The following is a 16,645-nucleotide window of genomic DNA, read 5'->3' as shown; positions in this document are numbered from 1 at the left end:
TCAACACTCACCTTCTCAGGCTCTAAGGTCATGTGACATTTACTGGGGCACTTCGGCCTATGAGCATATGCTACAGAATGTCTCCAAACCCCAGAGGTGGGTGAGGAGTTGAGTCCTCACCTCCCTAGTTCCTGGACCTGAGCACGGAGGGGCTTATGGCTGGCGCTTGCACCTTCTGATGGCTAAGTTTTATGCTCAGCATTTTTCCGGTAACAACCTGAGAAGTTGCCTCTCTTCTCTCTCAGGAAGCTGCTTACCTTCTCTGCCCAGGCCCCTCCTTAGTGCAGGGAATTATCTCTAAGGAGGGCTGGGCTGGGCTGAGCCTGGATTCTTCCTCGGGGCTATGGCCCAGGAAGACCAAGGGGCATGGGCAGGGGACAGGTGTCCCTCGTGCTTACTTGGCTCCCAGTCCTAGGAACTGAGAGCCACATGCTCTGAGCACACAGAGGGCTTGGGGACCAGGCTTCACCCTCACCCAGAGGTCTCCTAGGGAGTCGCGGCTGGCAACCTGCCCCTCCCCACCCCATTTCTGTTCCCTTTACCTGCCTCTGGTCCACCATGCTGTCATGATGGGGTGAGGGGCTGAGATCCAAGTCAAAACACCTGGCCTAAGCCCCACACCTTCCTGCCTCTGTGCTCTTCGGAAGGTCACCGGGCCCGAGTGCCAGAGCCAACTTGACCGAAGTGTACAGAGCTCTTGTGAGCACCACAGGTAAGGACCCTCAGAGCTGCAAAGTGGGCCAAATATTAGCAGCATCTCTCTGTCACCCAAATATGGTCCCATCAGCCAGACTTCCCTCCTGCATGGTCACCAAAGCCAATGACACCACCCACTCTCTCCCTACCACACAAACACACACACACACATATGCACCCACACACATTAGCACTAAGGAATCACACAGAAGGCCTGTTGATACTATGAGCTTTTAATTGCTGTCTTCCTCCCTACGACTGAGGAAGAAACAAGGACACCCCACCATGACCTTCAGTTTTGGAGGGGTTGGGTAGAATGAAGGGCTGAGGAGGGACTGGGGGGCAGCGGCAGAGCTGACAGTGGGTTTTCCAAATCCTTTATCTAGCGGTGGGTGGCTGGACCTGCACAGGAAGTCCAAAAACTAAAATCACCAACAAGCTGCCACATCCCCAAACCTGGCATCCCAGACCCCACACAGAACCTCTGTGTAGGTCCCCGCGGTTCCTGAGGCTACCACCAGATGGGAGTATCGAGCAGCATTCCTTCTGTTCTGCAGCCTGCCTCCCCTCCTCCCTCCCTTCCCGTTGGGTCCCCAGCCTCCTTCCCTGCCTGCTTTTCCTCTTCCTTTTTTCTCTTCCTACCAAAACAGGTCCTGGGGCTTCTATCTGCTCTATGTCCGAGGAGGCCAGTGACAGATGAAAGCACACTGACTGTCAAATGAAACCATTTGACAGCTGGGGGTGGGGGAGGTGGGGCAGCCAAGGGTCTGCCGCTGGGGGAACCCCTGGATCTGGACTTTTGTGTTTCAGTCACTGTGAGCTGGGCAGTGACTAACCGCTCTTTGTGATCCTAGCACCTGGCACCCAGGAAATGTTCAGTAAATGTTCGAGTTGGACTGAACAGAACTGAATTCATAAATCAAAAAAAAACATTAAACCAATCAACAAAGCCAAGGAGATGAAGCATGAGAAACGTGTCTTCTGCTGGTGGCCTCAGAGACCGCAAGGCCAACCTGACCGAGGTGCAGACTGACCACGGCCCAAGGGCACCCGGCGAGGAGCCTCCGCTCAGGGCAAGCTGTGTGCGGGGCTGGACCATGCCACCTGCTTCCCACTGCCCATGAGCCCCGAGGACAAAGTGGCCTCTGCTCAGAGTGGTCTAGGCAGCTGTGGGGAATTTGTCCCATGAGCCTCTGGACCCTCCTTTCTCTTCTCACCTACCCCTTTCACAAACAAACTCATCCCATGATTCCTGGGACCACCTTGCAGCCGCCATGTCTAGAACCCTGGCTGGGAGGCTGGCTGGGGGAAGGGCAGCAGGGAGGGCCACGGGAAAAGGGTGGCCAGCAAAGCAAGAAGAATAATGCCCACGCAGATTGGTCGTCAGGAATAATTCGGAAGTGTCTATTGACTTCTCCTTTTGTCCCCCTCGGCTAAACAAGATATGAGCCCCTTACTGAACCCAAAGAATAGAAGTTGATCTAAGATCCTCTGGTGGCTTTCTCTGACTGCTCCTCCTCTGCTGGCCTAAGCTGTCGAATCAGACCTTGCCCAGTTTGCTAACTGAGGGGCGTCAGGGTGGGTAGGTGGGGAAGGGACACGGCGGGGGCAGGGGGGGCTTCAGTGTGAGCCCGGGAACTCCTTGAGGACGTCGCAGGTCTTCTTGTGCACGACCTCGCGCAGCTTCCGAACCCGCCGGGTGCTGGACGGCCCCACGAAGCTGTCGGGCCTGAGCATGGCCATGCCGCCGTCCACTTCCCCCATGATGATGAGCGGCGTCTCGCCCACCGTCACATTGGGGCAGGGGCAGGTCCAGTCCACGTGGAGCAGAGTCACCTCCAGCGGCTCCCGTCCCAGGAACTTGAGGCCCATCTTCTCGTCCTTCAGGACCTCGTCCACGGTCACCAGGGCGCGGCCCGAGTCGGGCTCCTCGGTCAGCTCGGAAACGCGGCCCAGGATGACGAAGTCGCTGCGACAGAAGCTGGTGACGAGCTTCTGCCTGGGCTTGCAGGCCGGGCAGCGCGGGCCGCCCCAGGGGAAGGGGCAGGCCTCCTCGCAGGCCTCGCGGCTCTCGAAGTTGTTGCCGTTGCCCTCGCAGCCGCCGTACACGAAGGACTGGCACTGGCCGGCCGGGCCGTTGTAGGCCCAGCGCGGCGCGTAGGCCTTGCAGGGCCCCTGCAGGGCGGGCAGGGCGCACACGGCCCGCGGGCCCCGCAGGCAGGCCCGCACGCACGCCTCGTAGGTCTCGAAGTGGTTGCGGTTGCGGTGGCAGTGGCCGAAGGTGAAGGTGAGGCAGTTGTTGGCCTGGGCATCGAAGTGCCAGCGGGTCTGCTCCTCGCCGCAGTCCTCGCTGTCGGGGGGCTGCAGGCACTCGGCCGCGGGGAAGGCCGTGCCGTTGGGGCCGCTGTCCGCCGTGGCGGCCGCCTGGCCCGCCCGGACCACCGACAGCGGGAAGTCGGCGCGCAGCACGCCGGCCGCGTTGCGGGCCATACAGGTGTAGATGCCCGCGTCCTGCAGCTGCGCGTTGTAGATGACCAGCTGCGCGATGTTGGTGACCACCACGTTGCCGCGCACGTGGTTGGGCCCCATGACCACGTTCTCCCGATCCTCCAGCTGCTTCTCCCAGGTGACGTCGGGCCGGGGCCGGCCGGCCACGTCGCAGAGGAAGCTCACGGTCTCGCCCACGGTGACCGACTGGTGCACGGGGTGGTTGAGCAGAGCTGGGGCGGCCACGTCCAGCCCAGGGGTCTCCGGGGAAGCTGTGGTGGGGTGCGCGGTGGTCTCCGGAGGCGGGGGGCTGGTGTTGGGCCAGGTGAAGTGGTAACGGCAGGTGACGACGACCAAGGTGATGCCCTTGGAGCAGGCCTCGGCGTCCATGTAGCAGCGGTTGTAGTAGGTGAGGCCGTCCGAGGCGCAGGTGAAACTGGGCTCCTTCTCACAGCGGTCCTTGCACTTGCACACGGGCTGGCCGTCCCAGATGTCGCACTCGGAGCCCTGCTGCAGACACATGAAGTGGTCGCACGTGGCCTCCTTGGGCATGCCCACCGGGCCCTTCCTCCCCTTCACGTCCAGGTAGCGGGCTGCCACGCAGCTCTTGGTCCCACACACGTTGGGGCAGCACTTCTCGTAGGTTTCGCACTCCTGGAGAGAGCCAGATCAGAGGCCTGAGCGGGGAGCTAATACCTGTTCCTCTATCGCGAGTAAAATGTTTTTGCTAATAATAGCTATGTGGACAGAACACTTACTGTTTACTTGCCAGACCCTCTTCTAAAAATGTTTATATTTGCCAACTTATTTAATGCTCATCGCAAGCCTATCAGCATTAGCTGGATATACTATTTTCCTCATTTCTCAGATGGTGATAACTGAGGAACAGAGAGGTTAGGTAACTTACCCAAGGCCACACAGCCAGTAGTGTGAGAAGTAGTCAGCCACATCCCTCTCAGAGGGGACTTTCTCTTGCTACAATTTTACTTTTTTTAGTGAGAAAGAGAGATTGAGAGACAGACAGACAGGGAGAGACAGACAGGAAGGGAGAGAGATGAGCAGCATCAACTCATAGCTACAGCTCCTTAGTTGTTCATTTATTGCTTTCCCATATGTGCCTTGCCCAGGGGGCTCCAGCTGACCCAGTGACTCCTTGCTCAAGCCAGTGACCTTGGGCTTTAAGTCAGCAACCTTTGGGCTCAAGCCAGCAACCATGGGTCATGTTTATGATCCCACGCTCAAGCCAGCAACCCAAGCTCAAGCTGTTGACCTTGGGGTTTCAAACCTGGGTCCTCAGCGTCGCAGGTCGGTGCTCTATCCACTGCCCCACCGCCTGGTCAGGCCTTACTACAGTTTTACAGGTGAGAATCCAGAGCCTCAGAGAGGTGACGCCCAGTGCACAGGGCTGGGACATGGAAGGAAGAAAGGGGCTTCAAGCTCCAGGTGGAGGGAATTCTAAAATGAAGTTTTTTTCCTTCTCTATCACGTATATCATGTAGCAACCCCAGAGAAGTTCTAGGGGGGAACAAATGCCTTTTGTCTTTTTTCCACTGGGGTGAGGCTGCTCCGGTCGAATGGAAGAGGTCAGACCAAACCTCGAGAAGGAAGGGTGGGACACCGCTGGGGCAGATGTTTGGGGCTGTCCACATGCACTTTAGAAGCTGTGGGCTCTACGTGATGAGGGCTCACGCTCATCCAAAGTCAAGAGGAGGGGCAGGCGGGACAGGCCCAGGACGCCCGGCCCGCCACCGTGCACTGCGCCAGACCCTGGTGCCCAGTTCCCACGTGGGGGACATTTCATGGGGAAATAAATCAACAAGGGAAAATGTCCCCTTGGGTGGCAAAGGTCAGCAAGGCCGTCAGAGGACTTTCACGGTTGTAATTCCCTCGATTCTTTGTGGAGCCACATAAGGCATTAGTTTAATTCCTCGAAATTAGCAGCACGCTCCGGGTGGACGCAAACAAAAATTTCACGTGGTGTTTTCGACAATAACACATCATACCCACTGGGCCGGCGGGCACCGCTCCTAATCCTGCCTGGTAGTAGCTCTTTGAATTACTCCCCACTAGGCCTGGCCTCTTGCGGCCCGGACTTTTCTTTCAGCCTCTGACATTCCACATCAGCTAAGAGGGGGAAAGAACCCCCACCCGGGCTGTGCGAGCCCGCCTGCCTGACTTGTTTACTGTTTTCCCCCTCTCGGCTCAGAATGAGGACTTTGTTTTGCAGCCCTTGCTTGGCATAGGCTTCTAGGCTGCACCAGGGAGGCTTTGGGACAGGGATGGGCAGCTCTCAGAGCTGGGATCTGAAGGAGAAAGGAGAAAGACCCAGTGGGGGCTTGGACACAGGAGGGGACCTGGGGGTATGCAGGACAACCTGCTCTGTGGCCAGAGGGCCATTCCGGTCTCTAAGAGGCTCTGGCCCTGGAAGCTCGGCAGAACTCAGAGGTCCAGGAAAGGCTGGGTCCTCAGGGACCACGGGGAGGGTATTTTGGGGCATGAGCCATCTAGAGGGAATTCTTAGACCTTAGTTTTCCTTAAAGGCCCAGAATGTACCCATAAACTGTCTGAGTCCCCAGCCCCACACAGGTGTCTTCTTTCCAAGGCACATGACATCAGCCAGAGTCTTGCTGTCCCCTAATTGATCAAATGTGATCAACTGAGGGCACGACGTCAGCGACATGGAAACGCTCTGCCCCCCCCCCCCACACACACACACACTCTTTATCTTCCCTTCTCTCCACACAACCAACTGCTCACTGGCAGCACCGGGCTTGGGAAGCCTGAGAATTATCCCCTGGGCACTGTGAGGCAGAGGCAGAAATCTCTCCAAGGGATCCTGTGCTCTCCTATAGGTTATATGAGTTTGGCAGATGGAGCACCAGGGTCTCTCATGTTCCCTGGTGATGTCCAGCCCAGCCCTGAGCCCCAGGAGCTGGCCAAGCTGGCAGGAAGTGCCTTTGCCCAGGCAGGTGCCAGGTACCAGCAGGCTCTTAACTGCTGGGCAGAGTGGCAGGAATGACCATGGACTCAGGAGCTGGGCAAGAATTGCCCTTGAACCAGGCCTGCCCTGTTTGCTACAGGGTGCTCTGATGAGGGAAAGGAGGACCGAGAAATCTGGCAGGCTGAAATTTAGTCCGTGTCCCTCCCAGGTGTCACCCAGAGAGTCTATTCAGAGCAGTTCCTGCCCGCCTGCCGTATCAGCCTGGTCTGCTCCCAGCGTCATAGTTCAGACTCCTTGGAAGATGGTCCGGAGGCCAGATGAAGCCTCGGCTTTGTTGGGAGACAGACGCAGGCTCCAAGCCCATCCCTGGCTAGGGGCCTCTGGGCAGCTCGCTGCACCATTCTGAGTGTCTGTTCTCACCTGTCAGTGGGCTGCTGACACATGTGCCTGGCATGGGCCTGGCTCAGAGCAGCCTGCAGCAAACGTGAGACCCAGAATTCGAGGATCCTCAGTCCCTGATGAATTTGAATGTCGCTCTCACCTCTGCTTCTGGGCCTCAGAGTTAGACCTCGCACCCTGTTTATCCCCATGTGGTCTGAGGCCTGAGTTACTTCACGTCCCTGGGCCCTGAAGGGCACTCCTGAGCTGTCTCCACCCTGTGGCTTCCACTCTTTGTCACTGACACCCCGTGCAGTTTCCCTCAGGCTTCCGGGTCCCCACTCACCTGGTCCGTCTCACACTCCCGCCTGCAGGTGCTCTGCGCATCCACCCAGAGGTTGGGGTTCATGTCGTTGGGGCAGATGCCAGCGTGGGAATAGCGGATGGGCGGCAGTGCCAGGCCTCTCAGGGGCACCCCGAGCAGCAGCAGCAGCCCTGTCACCTGCCCCCAGGGGGACCAGAACCGGTGGCACCCCAGGGCCCACATGGTGTGGTCTGCAGTGGCCAGAGACCTCCCCTGCGACGCTGCCAGGGGCTGGGGCCCCCCGGGGCCTTCTCCTCCTCTGGGGCTGCAGACACCTGCACTCAGCCCCCACCCAGGAGGCTCCCCGGCTGCTGGGGAGGCTGCGGCTGCCGCGGCTGTCTGCACCGAGTCAGCGGAGCCCGCTGTTCTGCGCGGCCTCGGAGAGAAGAGAGGTCTGTGCGAGGAAAGCCCCTCTCCTGAGCGCACAGGGAGAGGAGCCCGGCGGGGCCTGGCCCTGATCTGTGTCCTGGGCGCCACTCGAGTGGGAGCGAGCTGACCTGATGCCTGTCACGGGCAGGCTGCCGGCTCCTCTGTCCAGTGGCTGATCACAGACTTGTTGCAGAAGGGGAAAAAAAAAGCTGGAAGCAGTTTAGGCGGCGTATCTGGCACGGTGGGACACCTGCTTGTTTTTGACTCCAGGAGGCCTTTAACCCCTTCAAGGGCCAGAAATGGCATGTGCTTTGGGGGGGGGGGGGAGCTGGCTCCAGGACACGCAAGCTCACTGCAGAGGAGCGGTTTGTTTCCCTTTCCCCCTCCTCGGCCGGTCCCCCTCCTCCCCTGGGCCACCTCTGAAGAACACACAATCGCTTGTTACAAGGAGGGACCTGCAGCGGCAGGGTTAGCATCACCCGGCCTGATAGTACATTTGAGAGCAAATGACGTGGAAAAACAACAAGTTCACGGCCATTCCAGGGCGGGCCGGAGCGGTGGCCGTGCTGTGAAAGCCGACTCCCACCCCAGCACCAGGTTCCTTGGGAGGGGGGTGCGCACGGACAGCTCCCTATCTCTCTGTCTTGGGCACCATGCGTCTCAAGTTCCAACTTCGGTGAATCTCCCCCAAATCGTTCCGGACGCGCATACCAGATATGCTCCGGCTCGCCGGCAGCCGCGACAGCGCGCTTTCCTCGCTCCTCCACTGACAGGCTCGTGGCTCCGAGAAACCCACGCGCGTTTCAGGGCGGCGCTGGGCGGCCCAGCGGCCCTGCTGTGTGTGTGGCTCAATGACTGCATTCCGTGAGTTCTTTTGGGGTGTCAGGCAATTTTCAGTTGTCTCCCCCCACTTTATAAGGGAGAAGGTTCACGGCCGGCGAGAGCGAGGCCACCCACAGTAAGCAGTGACAGCAATACTGATGGCTAATACATACTGGGCTCCTCACAAGTGCCAGGCGCTCCGTAGGCACCATCTCATTGAATCCTCACGACCAGCTGTGTCTTCATCGTAGAGCGGAGAAAGGGATGCCCAGAGATGCCGACAACTCACTGGTGTCGCACAGCTCTGTGACTCCACGTTAACACGGGCAATGGGGACACGGGTCGCGGGGACGGGCAGGGACCTCTGGAACCCGCTCCGCCTACCCCCATCTGTCAGAACTGCCATCAAGGTACAGCCCAGACTCTGGTTTTTCCAGGCTGGACAAAAAGTCTGCGACACACCAAGGGGGCTGTATTTGGGGAGGGGGCTGGAGAAAGGGCCGGAAGCTGCTGGGAGTGGGCGTGGGGGTGGCTTCTCTCCCATTTGGCAGGAAATGGCTCCTATCTAAAATGCCACCGTAAAAGGGACAGGCTGAGTGCTTTGGCAGTCAAATGCTCTTGACTTGGTGAGTCGATCCTCAGGGGATAAGAGATGGGGAGACAGATCCCTCAAAGAGAGAGGCACCTTTTCAAACTGTAAAGGATTTGGGGAGCAGCATCTGAGCTGCTATGTCCCCAGGATGAGGTGGGCACAGCACCTGTCAGGGCCAGAAGGGACCTGGGAGGCCCCAGCCCTGCTCTCTTTTTACAGATGGGAAAACTGAGTCCTGCACCCACGCCCTCCCTTCCCTAGGTCCCCTCTCCCCTCAGGGCTAGATGTCACCATCTAATTTGACTGCGAGAAGGCAGCATGGCCATTGTTTCTACCCTGCAGACCTTTTCCCTTCCTCTCTCGGGTGGTGTGTTGCCTTCCCCGCACCTGAGCCAATTCCTTCCCGTTGTGCGGGTCATTCTGCAAGATCTGTCTTTTCTGCATATGTCAAAGAGTTAATGAAGGGTGTCAGATCCTAATCCTCTAAATTACTGGAATAAACTTCCCTCCGAGGCCGGTCCCAGTAATGAAGCCAGACAGCGGGTGATGCCGCCTGCTTTGAATTCTCTGTAATTTCATAAACCCGTGTTCCAGCTGCTCGGAGTGGGGCCCCAGCACACGCTGGACGAATGCGGTCTGTGCAGCCTCCTTTGACATCACAAAGGGAAATGGATGGTGACACATTTCTAAACAGGACTTAAAAAAAATGTCATAGCCCCATTACGAGAGGACAAGCACCCAGGGAGAGGAGGAGGGTTTCTGGGGAGTCGCTTGAGAGCATTAGAGGGGGTGAGGGGATGAAGGAGGGACACAGAGCGGAGGTGGGAGGGAGGGGGCCTGCCGCAAAGCTGGGACAGCTGACCTCCTAGTCCGCTGCTCCAGGTTGATGGAGAACACCCTTGCACAGCCCCGTCCTGCGGAGAGCCAAGGCCTCTCTGACCCAGGGCCCCACGCCTGGCCACGCTGCTCTGAGACCTCTCAGAACAGTATTGGGAAAGAAGGGGCCCTAGAACTCCATCTCTCTCCATCAGCCCCTTCCAAGTCCCCCACCAAAACACAGCTCAGAATAATAAATAACATCTGATCAGGGCGTGGAGCCCACACAGGGTTTTCACCGACATCATCACAGCTGACCCTCTGGCCCGTCCCAGGAGGGTGCCGGGGAGAGGCTGCTGTGAGCTCTGGTGAGCCAGAGGAAACCAAGTCACCGAGGGGTTAGGCTGGGCCTGCCGGATGCCGGGGCTCGCGGCCTCCTCTCCCAGGGCCCCGTCCAAACCCCCAGCACCCTGAGGAAGGCCCCGCTGGAGGAGGGCCCCTGCCAGCCGCAGCCAGCCCCGCCTATTCATAAGCTGTTCTGGAAGTGCTTTGAAGTCTCTTCCTCCTGGGCTCCTCCTTCCTGCAGCCCCCTGAACCGGCTCTGTCTGACTCTGTCTCCCTCCAACCTTCCTGGGGGGCGGCGTGGACCCCACCCTCACCAACCCTCGGGGAACAAACGAGGACTCAGCTGCCCACTCCCACTGCCGGTCAGGCCAGAGCTGGTCTCTGGGGGATGGAGCCTTGGCTGGGTGTGTCTGCCCTCAGGGGTGTCCCCTGCGTTTCACCCTGCCCAGGGACACTGGGCACAGCTCCATTAGAGAGGGTGGGGCTCTGACTTCCTCTCAGAGAAGCCCCAGCCTGCTCCCCTGTTGAAGGGCAGGGGGACCACAGACCCTTCACACCCTCCAGGATAGTTTCAAGGCCTAGTTCAGGTGCAGCTGGGACAGTGAACTCTGGTTGACCCTTGACCTCAGGTTCACCCTCATCATCACCATGCCTGAGCAGCTAGGGCCTGGGCAGGACAGCAGAGCTGACACCATTTCCCAAATGGGCCAGGCCTCTTCCCCCCGGGAGACCCCGGCCACACACGTGGTGGGGACCGGAGACCCACAGCGGCACCCCGCCAGCACCGCAGTGCCCTGTCATCCATGCGCAGACCAAACCTCTTGCCCCTTGAAGCGTTTCCTTCCTCTTTTCCGACTTGATGCTTTTGAAGCACCTACTGTGTGCTAAGTTCTGTTACATAGAGAGATGGATGCAGTCCTTGGTCAGAGAGAAGGCACAGTCTTGGCCAGAACACAAGCGTGCAAGAGCACATAGAGGAACAAGTGAGGTCCTGGGAGCAGTGAGGAGGGACAGAGGCCGAGGGCTGCTGCTCAGCCATGACCTGGGGGGTCCTGCAGCCTGAGCGGGAGTCTGTGGCCCGCCAGCCGAGGAGGTGGGTTCTTCCACTTCTGCCTGGAAAGGCCTGGCCCGGGACACAGCCTTCTCCGCCAAAGCCCTCCCTCCTCGGGGCCCAGGCCTGCAGAAAGGGGAGGAGAGGGAAGTCAGGGGGTGTAGGAGATGGGGTGGGGGTGGGAGCTGCAAGTCTTGCCCCACGAGGGCAGCCCAGCAAAGCCAAACCAGCAGTCCATTTTGGGACCCCAGACCTGAGAAAGTAATGCTTTCTCCCAAATGGATGGGAGAGACCAACCCCCTGGGGGGGGTGTCTTCCTGTGCTGATCCTGTCATTTATGCATATTTGGGGAGGTGGAGGGATTTGAGAAGCAGGGATTGGGGTTCTGGGGAGGAGGCCTTAGTGAGGGTGCTCAGATGGGTTCCCAGGAGGCCTGGGCTGTCTTGGCTAAAGGCCGTGATTAGTCAAACCCGAGCCAGGGATTCAATAAAGCCAGCTGCTCATTACCCAGCTGGGGACCCCCTGCCCGAGTGGCTGTGGGCCTGGGTTACATTACAGCGCTGTGAACTCTCCCCTCCGAGTGAGACGGCACTGGGCCTCGGAATAATTATGGGGCCTCAGCAGATGGTGGAGGTGGACGGCTGGGGGAGGCCTTCAGCTGTGGGACACGTGACCCACCGGCATCTGTGCAGAGCAGGACATGGGAGGGTCCACGCTGAGCCCCGGGGGAGGCAGCACTGAACCCAGATCTGAGCGTTAAGGGGTTGGGCGTGGTGGGGCATGGCCCAGCGCCTTGGGCCAGCAGGGCCTCCTTTAGACTCTTGCCTGAGCCAGGGGGGCCTGCTGGTGGGGCCCAGTCTCTGGAAGCTGGAGTATGCTGTCTGAACAGATCTATATGTTATGAAGCAAGAAGAGGAGCCACAACTTCAGGCTCAGCACAATTCTGGACACCGCCAAGCCCTTGAATGCCTCCCTGGAAAGGTGGGCGTCAAGGTGCCGGGTGGATTTCAGCCCCATGTCGGCCCCTCACTCACTTGGGCAGCTCCATGGTGCTGGGGTTGAACACCGTGCAGGGAGTCGGGACTCCTGGGTTCTCACTGTGCTCTGCTGTCATCCACTGCGTGACCACCTCCACATCCCCACCCGAGGCCCCTTTCAGCTCCCTCCTCTGTGATTGCATGTCCTGATTCCTCCAGCTTTGCCTTGGTGGAATCTGCTTGACACAGCCCCAAGCAGCTCTGAGCCAAGACAAACACGGGAGAGAAGAGGCTCGAAGGCGGCGGGGATGTGGGGCTGATGTCAGTTCCACAGCTCTGCTCTGCTCTGCTGGGGGCGGTGGCCCCTGTGTCCGCTCCTCCACGCCTGGAGGCCCAGTAGGAACGCTACAGATAGGGGCATGGCCTCCCGCCAGCCTGCTCAGGCCTGCCCTCCCCTGGAAGCCTCCCCTGGCTACCCAGCAGTTCACACTCCCCCGCTCCTGCCCTTTCTGCCTCCCTGTTCCCTTCCTTCAGATGAGAGAAATGAGCTCTCCGCTTCCTGGCTCTCCCTGCGTACCCGCACGCTGCTGAGCAGAGGGGCACGCGTTGTCTAGAAACCAATGCATCCCTGAGACCCGTTCTGAGGGTACGGAATGCACGCTGGTTGTGGGGGGAGGGGGGAGTGAGAAACAGGCCTTCCCCTGACTGAGTGATTTCAGGTCTCTGCCTCCGGGATGGCTTCCCCACACCTTCAAAGTGGAGGCCAAAGCGTTGAACCTGGGCCACCACGAGCTTCTGCCCCAGTTTACTTCTCCAGTCGTATCTTTTGTTCCTCTTGCAAACTCTGGAGGCTTCCATATTGCCCTTTCTGATCTTCCATAGTTGCATGTGCTCTCTCCCCTTCAGGCCCTCACAGATGTTGCCTTCTGCCATGGACACTCCCCCTTCCGCTGGCTCTAGCTGTACAGAATTTTTAATGTCCTCCAAACACACCAATAAAGTGACATGCTGCCCTGGTTTGCTGGACCGGTTGCTTGTAGTATTGAAGCTCCTGCATCCCAGGAAGCCCCTTAGTCCCAGGCAAACCAGAACAGAGGGTCACCGCCGTCCAGGCCTTTCTCTCTGCCTGAAATGTCCAAAATGCCCTGACTTCGGGACAAGAGCAGGAAACATGCTGGCAGGGCAGTCCAGCTCCCGGGGGTGGTCTGTCTACCCCCCAGGGCGTCCAGGTCTGGATCGTACAGGGAACCAGGAAGACCGCACCTCCCTTGCCAGGGACCCAGAGTTAGCCAGAGACACAGCCCCAGGCACCAGCAGCAGGGAAGGGCGACAGAGGCCCAGGGCGGGTTGGCACCTGGAGTGTGGCTCCAGCTGCAAAGTAAGTGCGACAGTTGGCACTGGTGCCAGTGAACTGAGACAATGGTCCCGGGGGGGTGACTGTAGATGGGAGTCACTACTGTGGTCGCTGAGAAGGGGACAGGCATGGGCACGGAACAGGCATGGGCACAGGTTCGGTGGCAGGAAGGGCCCAGTGATCCTGAGGGTTAAAGATAAGCACTCAAAATCACTGTCAATTAGAAGTGCATTTGGCAGCATGTAACAGGAACCCTGAGTAGCTGTGGCTTAAATAATTTTACTTTTATCACAGAACAAGAAGTCCAAGGCCATTTAGCTAATTCCTCAGGGCCCTGGCTCCTATCTTTTCTCTTCTGTCACCTTTAGCATGTGGCTTTGTCCTCAACACTGATGATGGTTGCACCCCTAGATACTCTCTCCTTTCAGACTCAGATTGGGGGGGGAACCAAAGCCCCATGTCTGTTTATTCAGGAAGGTAAGCTCTCTTGAGAGCTTCCCAGCCACAGCACACCGGCCAGAACTGTGTCACACGGCTCTAGCTGCAAGGGAGTCTGAAAAGGTGATGGTTCGAGCTTTGCATCAAGAGAGAAAAGAGCTGTGATTGACTTGTGCGTGGACAATCCACAGCATCTGCCACATGACCTTTCCTAGGACCCATCGACTGGGGTGATGTCTCATTTTTGCAGCCTCTGGTCTTGTCTGCACTGTAAACTAGTTTCTGCTTCTAGAATCTGATTCAATTGATGTGCAGGACAAATGAGGATTCTCAGAGATCCCTGTGGTTGTGAGATGGCAGTGACCTACGCTGAGCTGGCTGAGCCAGCCTCCCAGCCCCTGGACGAAGTTGGCAGGGTGCTCCACACAGTGGAGGATGGGGTCAGCTTCATGAAGCAGATCTTTTTTTTTTTTAATTTATTTATTTATTACAGAGACAGAGAGTGAGTCAGAGAGAGGGATAAACAGGGACGGAGAGAGATGAGAAGCATCAATCATTAGTTTTTCATTGCATGTTGCAACACCTTAGTTGTTCATTGATTGCTCTCTCATACGTGCCTTGACCGCGGGCCTTCAGCAGACTGAGTAACCCCTTGCTCGAGCCAGTGACCTTGGGTCCAAGCTGGTGAGCTTTTGCTCAAACCAGATGAGCCCGCGGTCAAGCTGGTGACCTCGGGGTCTCGAACCTGGGTCCTCTGCATCCCAGTCCGACGCTCTATCCACTGTGCCACGGCCTGAAGCAGATCTTGCTGATGACTGCAATCCCCAGTGAGAAGCTGGGCAAATGGAGTACCCGGGAAGAGGGCTTTAACTCTCCTCAGTGGACAGTGAACGCCTCACAACCCAAACCCTGCTCTGAGGAAGTGTGGTAGGCAGTTAGACAGACACGAGCTAAGCAAGGAATAGGCCAGGCACAGGGTAGAAAACCCTGGGTGCCTAGCAACAGGCAAAACTTGAAACAAGGACCTCACCCAAGGCTAACTTTCTCCCCTCGCATGTCGGGGCTCATGCAGCTCGGACCCTCCCCTGACCTCTCCTTCCCTGGCATGCTGCTAGTCATGCAGGTCAGACCCCCTTAGAGGGGGGACCATCAAGGGGGGGGCTGGAGAAGAGGCATTAAGCCCCCAGGACAGTGAGGTTCTGACCCGCATCAAACACATCTAGGCCTCTGTGTGTTTCAGCTCCAGACCCAGAAAAGCAGCAGAACCAGACAAGCTGACCTCGGGACCAGCTGCATTGACTAATGACCCCTGTCCTGGCACCTGGAAAGCTGTCTAGATCCTATATTATTGTTACATCAGCAAAAAAACCAACCATTATATATATATAAAGATTTTATGGGGGGAGAGGGGATGAGAAGTTTCAGCTCATAGTTGATTGCGAGTCATATGTGCCTTGACCAGGCAAGCCCAGGGTTTTGAACCAGTGACTTCAGCATTCCAGGTCGATGCCCTATCGACTGCACCATCGCAGGCCAGGCCAAAAAATATATTTTTTGATGTGCCACAAAATTTTAGTAATTAGTTCATGTGTGCCATGAGATGGAAAAGATTAAAAATCACTGAGATCTAGTCTTTGCCCTCAGGAGGTTCACAGCCCAGGTGGGGAGAAAGGCATAGAACGGCTCATTGTATAAACAAGCATCCAGTTCACACTGGTGCATGCTGGGAAGAAGTGCGGGAGGCCAGGGCATATAAGGAGGGACGAGCGAGCTGAGCAGAGGAAGTAGGGTCTAACAGAGGTGAGGAGAGTCGGAGCCAGGACAACGGCAAGGCCAAGGTGTCCGGAGCCCTGAAAGAGAGAGAAGTAACCAGTGGCCGAGGTGGCTAAGGTAGGTGGGGTTTGATCCCTCTGGCTTCATATAGTGTGGAGAGCTTGACTTAATTTTAAGGTTAGACTCTGAAAGGTGGCAAGTATTAGACACAGACAGAGGCGATGAGTAGGAAGGCAGGAAGCCTGTATTGAGGCCACTGTGCCCAGGGGTGGAGCACTCTCAGACCCTAGGGACCTATCACACACGAGAGAGGGGGGGGGGGCAGCCCTTTGCTCATGGGTTGGAGCTGGAGAGGGCGATGGAGAACAGAGGACATGGCAGCCACGCCCGTTTCCCGCAGTGACTGCAGGCTGACAGAGAAATGGCTGGCAGACCAGTGACTGCCCTCTGCTTCCTTTCAGTCAGTGAGAGTTATATGCGAAGGGGAGGAAGGGGCCAGGAGGGGAAGGAGGAGGAGGAGAAAGAATAGATGGATGTCCCTGAAAGTGAAAAAGAGAGACTTGCCACCAAGGGTAGCCCTTGCTTAGAAGAATCAAAACTGACTGCTGGGTTTCATCACAACTTCCTCCAATCAGCTACAGCTGAGGAAGGACCAGAGGTTTTGAGTGGCTCAGAGGCCAGACCCTTGCCAGACCCCAGTGAAGACTTTCCTGCCCGGAGAACAATGGAACTTGTCAACTCCGCAGAAACCTGTGGATTCGGGCTACCTAATCCAGAAGGCCAGAGGTCAGTGCTTAATTAGCACAGCCCACCGTGACCTACACCTTTGAGTTCCTCCTACACTCCTCACTTAATTGCTTCCCTGGAGTGTGTTCTCTTTGTTGTTTTACTCTGGAACAGAAACTGATGGTCAAGATGGTCTCAAAGTAAAGACACCCAGCGGGGCTTTGATGGCCAGAGCAGTTGAGAACTGAACCCAGCTGCGGAAGCCTTGCTCTGCCCTGCGGGGCAAAAGGGCTGGTGGCATCCACCTAACTTTCAGGGGGAAGGTGCTGAAGGGGGGGCTCTGGACTGAACCGAGCCTATCTTTAATGTGTGATTCTTGGAGAAGAAAGCCCCCTATGGCAAGGGGCTCTCAAATGTTTGGACAACAAGCCAGAGTAAGAAATACATTTTTCATTGTGAGGCAGCACATATATTCATACGCATACTTGAAACACAAGTTTTTTACGAATTGCGGTT

The 16,645-nt window shown here is 57.4% G+C and overlaps 1 protein-coding gene across 2 annotated transcripts; it reads right to left on the bottom strand.

The window, feature by feature from the left end:
- Window positions 1-909: 909 nt before the first annotated feature.
- On the bottom strand, window positions 910-12,000 carry WFIKKN2 (WAP, follistatin/kazal, immunoglobulin, kunitz and netrin domain containing 2). Of its 2 annotated transcripts, none has more exons than XM_066263972.1 (2): window positions 11,896-12,000; window positions 910-3,837 (listed from the first exon to the last, which is right to left on the bottom strand). In XM_066263972.1, exon 2 carries the CDS (start codon window positions 3,733-3,735, stop codon window positions 2,317-2,319), a length of 1,419 nt encoding a protein of 472 aa, XP_066120069.1. In that variant the 5' UTR covers window positions 3,736-3,837; window positions 11,896-12,000; the 3' UTR covers window positions 910-2,316. The 2 variants fall into 2 exon arrangements, with proteins under 2 accessions (XP_066120069.1, XP_066120068.1); XM_066263971.1 differs by lacking the exon at window positions 11,896-12,000 and adding an exon at window positions 6,849-7,431.
- Window positions 12,001-16,645: the final 4,645 nt, after the last annotated feature.

This window comes from Saccopteryx bilineata, chromosome 2 (assembly GCF_036850765.1).
Source record: "Saccopteryx bilineata isolate mSacBil1 chromosome 2, mSacBil1_pri_phased_curated, whole genome shotgun sequence".
In the NCBI taxonomy this organism is placed as follows: domain Eukaryota; kingdom Metazoa; phylum Chordata; class Mammalia; order Chiroptera; family Emballonuridae; genus Saccopteryx; species Saccopteryx bilineata.
This window is presented reverse-complemented; position numbering and strand designations above follow the sequence as displayed.

Coding starts and splice junctions, on each gene's coding strand:
- WFIKKN2 (XM_066263971.1), bottom strand. CDS start 7,049: ATGTGGGCCCTGGGGTGCCACCGGTTCTGGTCCCCCTGGGGGCAGGTG. Junction 3,838..6,848: donor GGGAGTGTGAGACGGACCAG/GTGAGTGGGGAC, acceptor GGCTCTCTCCAG/GAGTGCGAAACCTACGAGAA.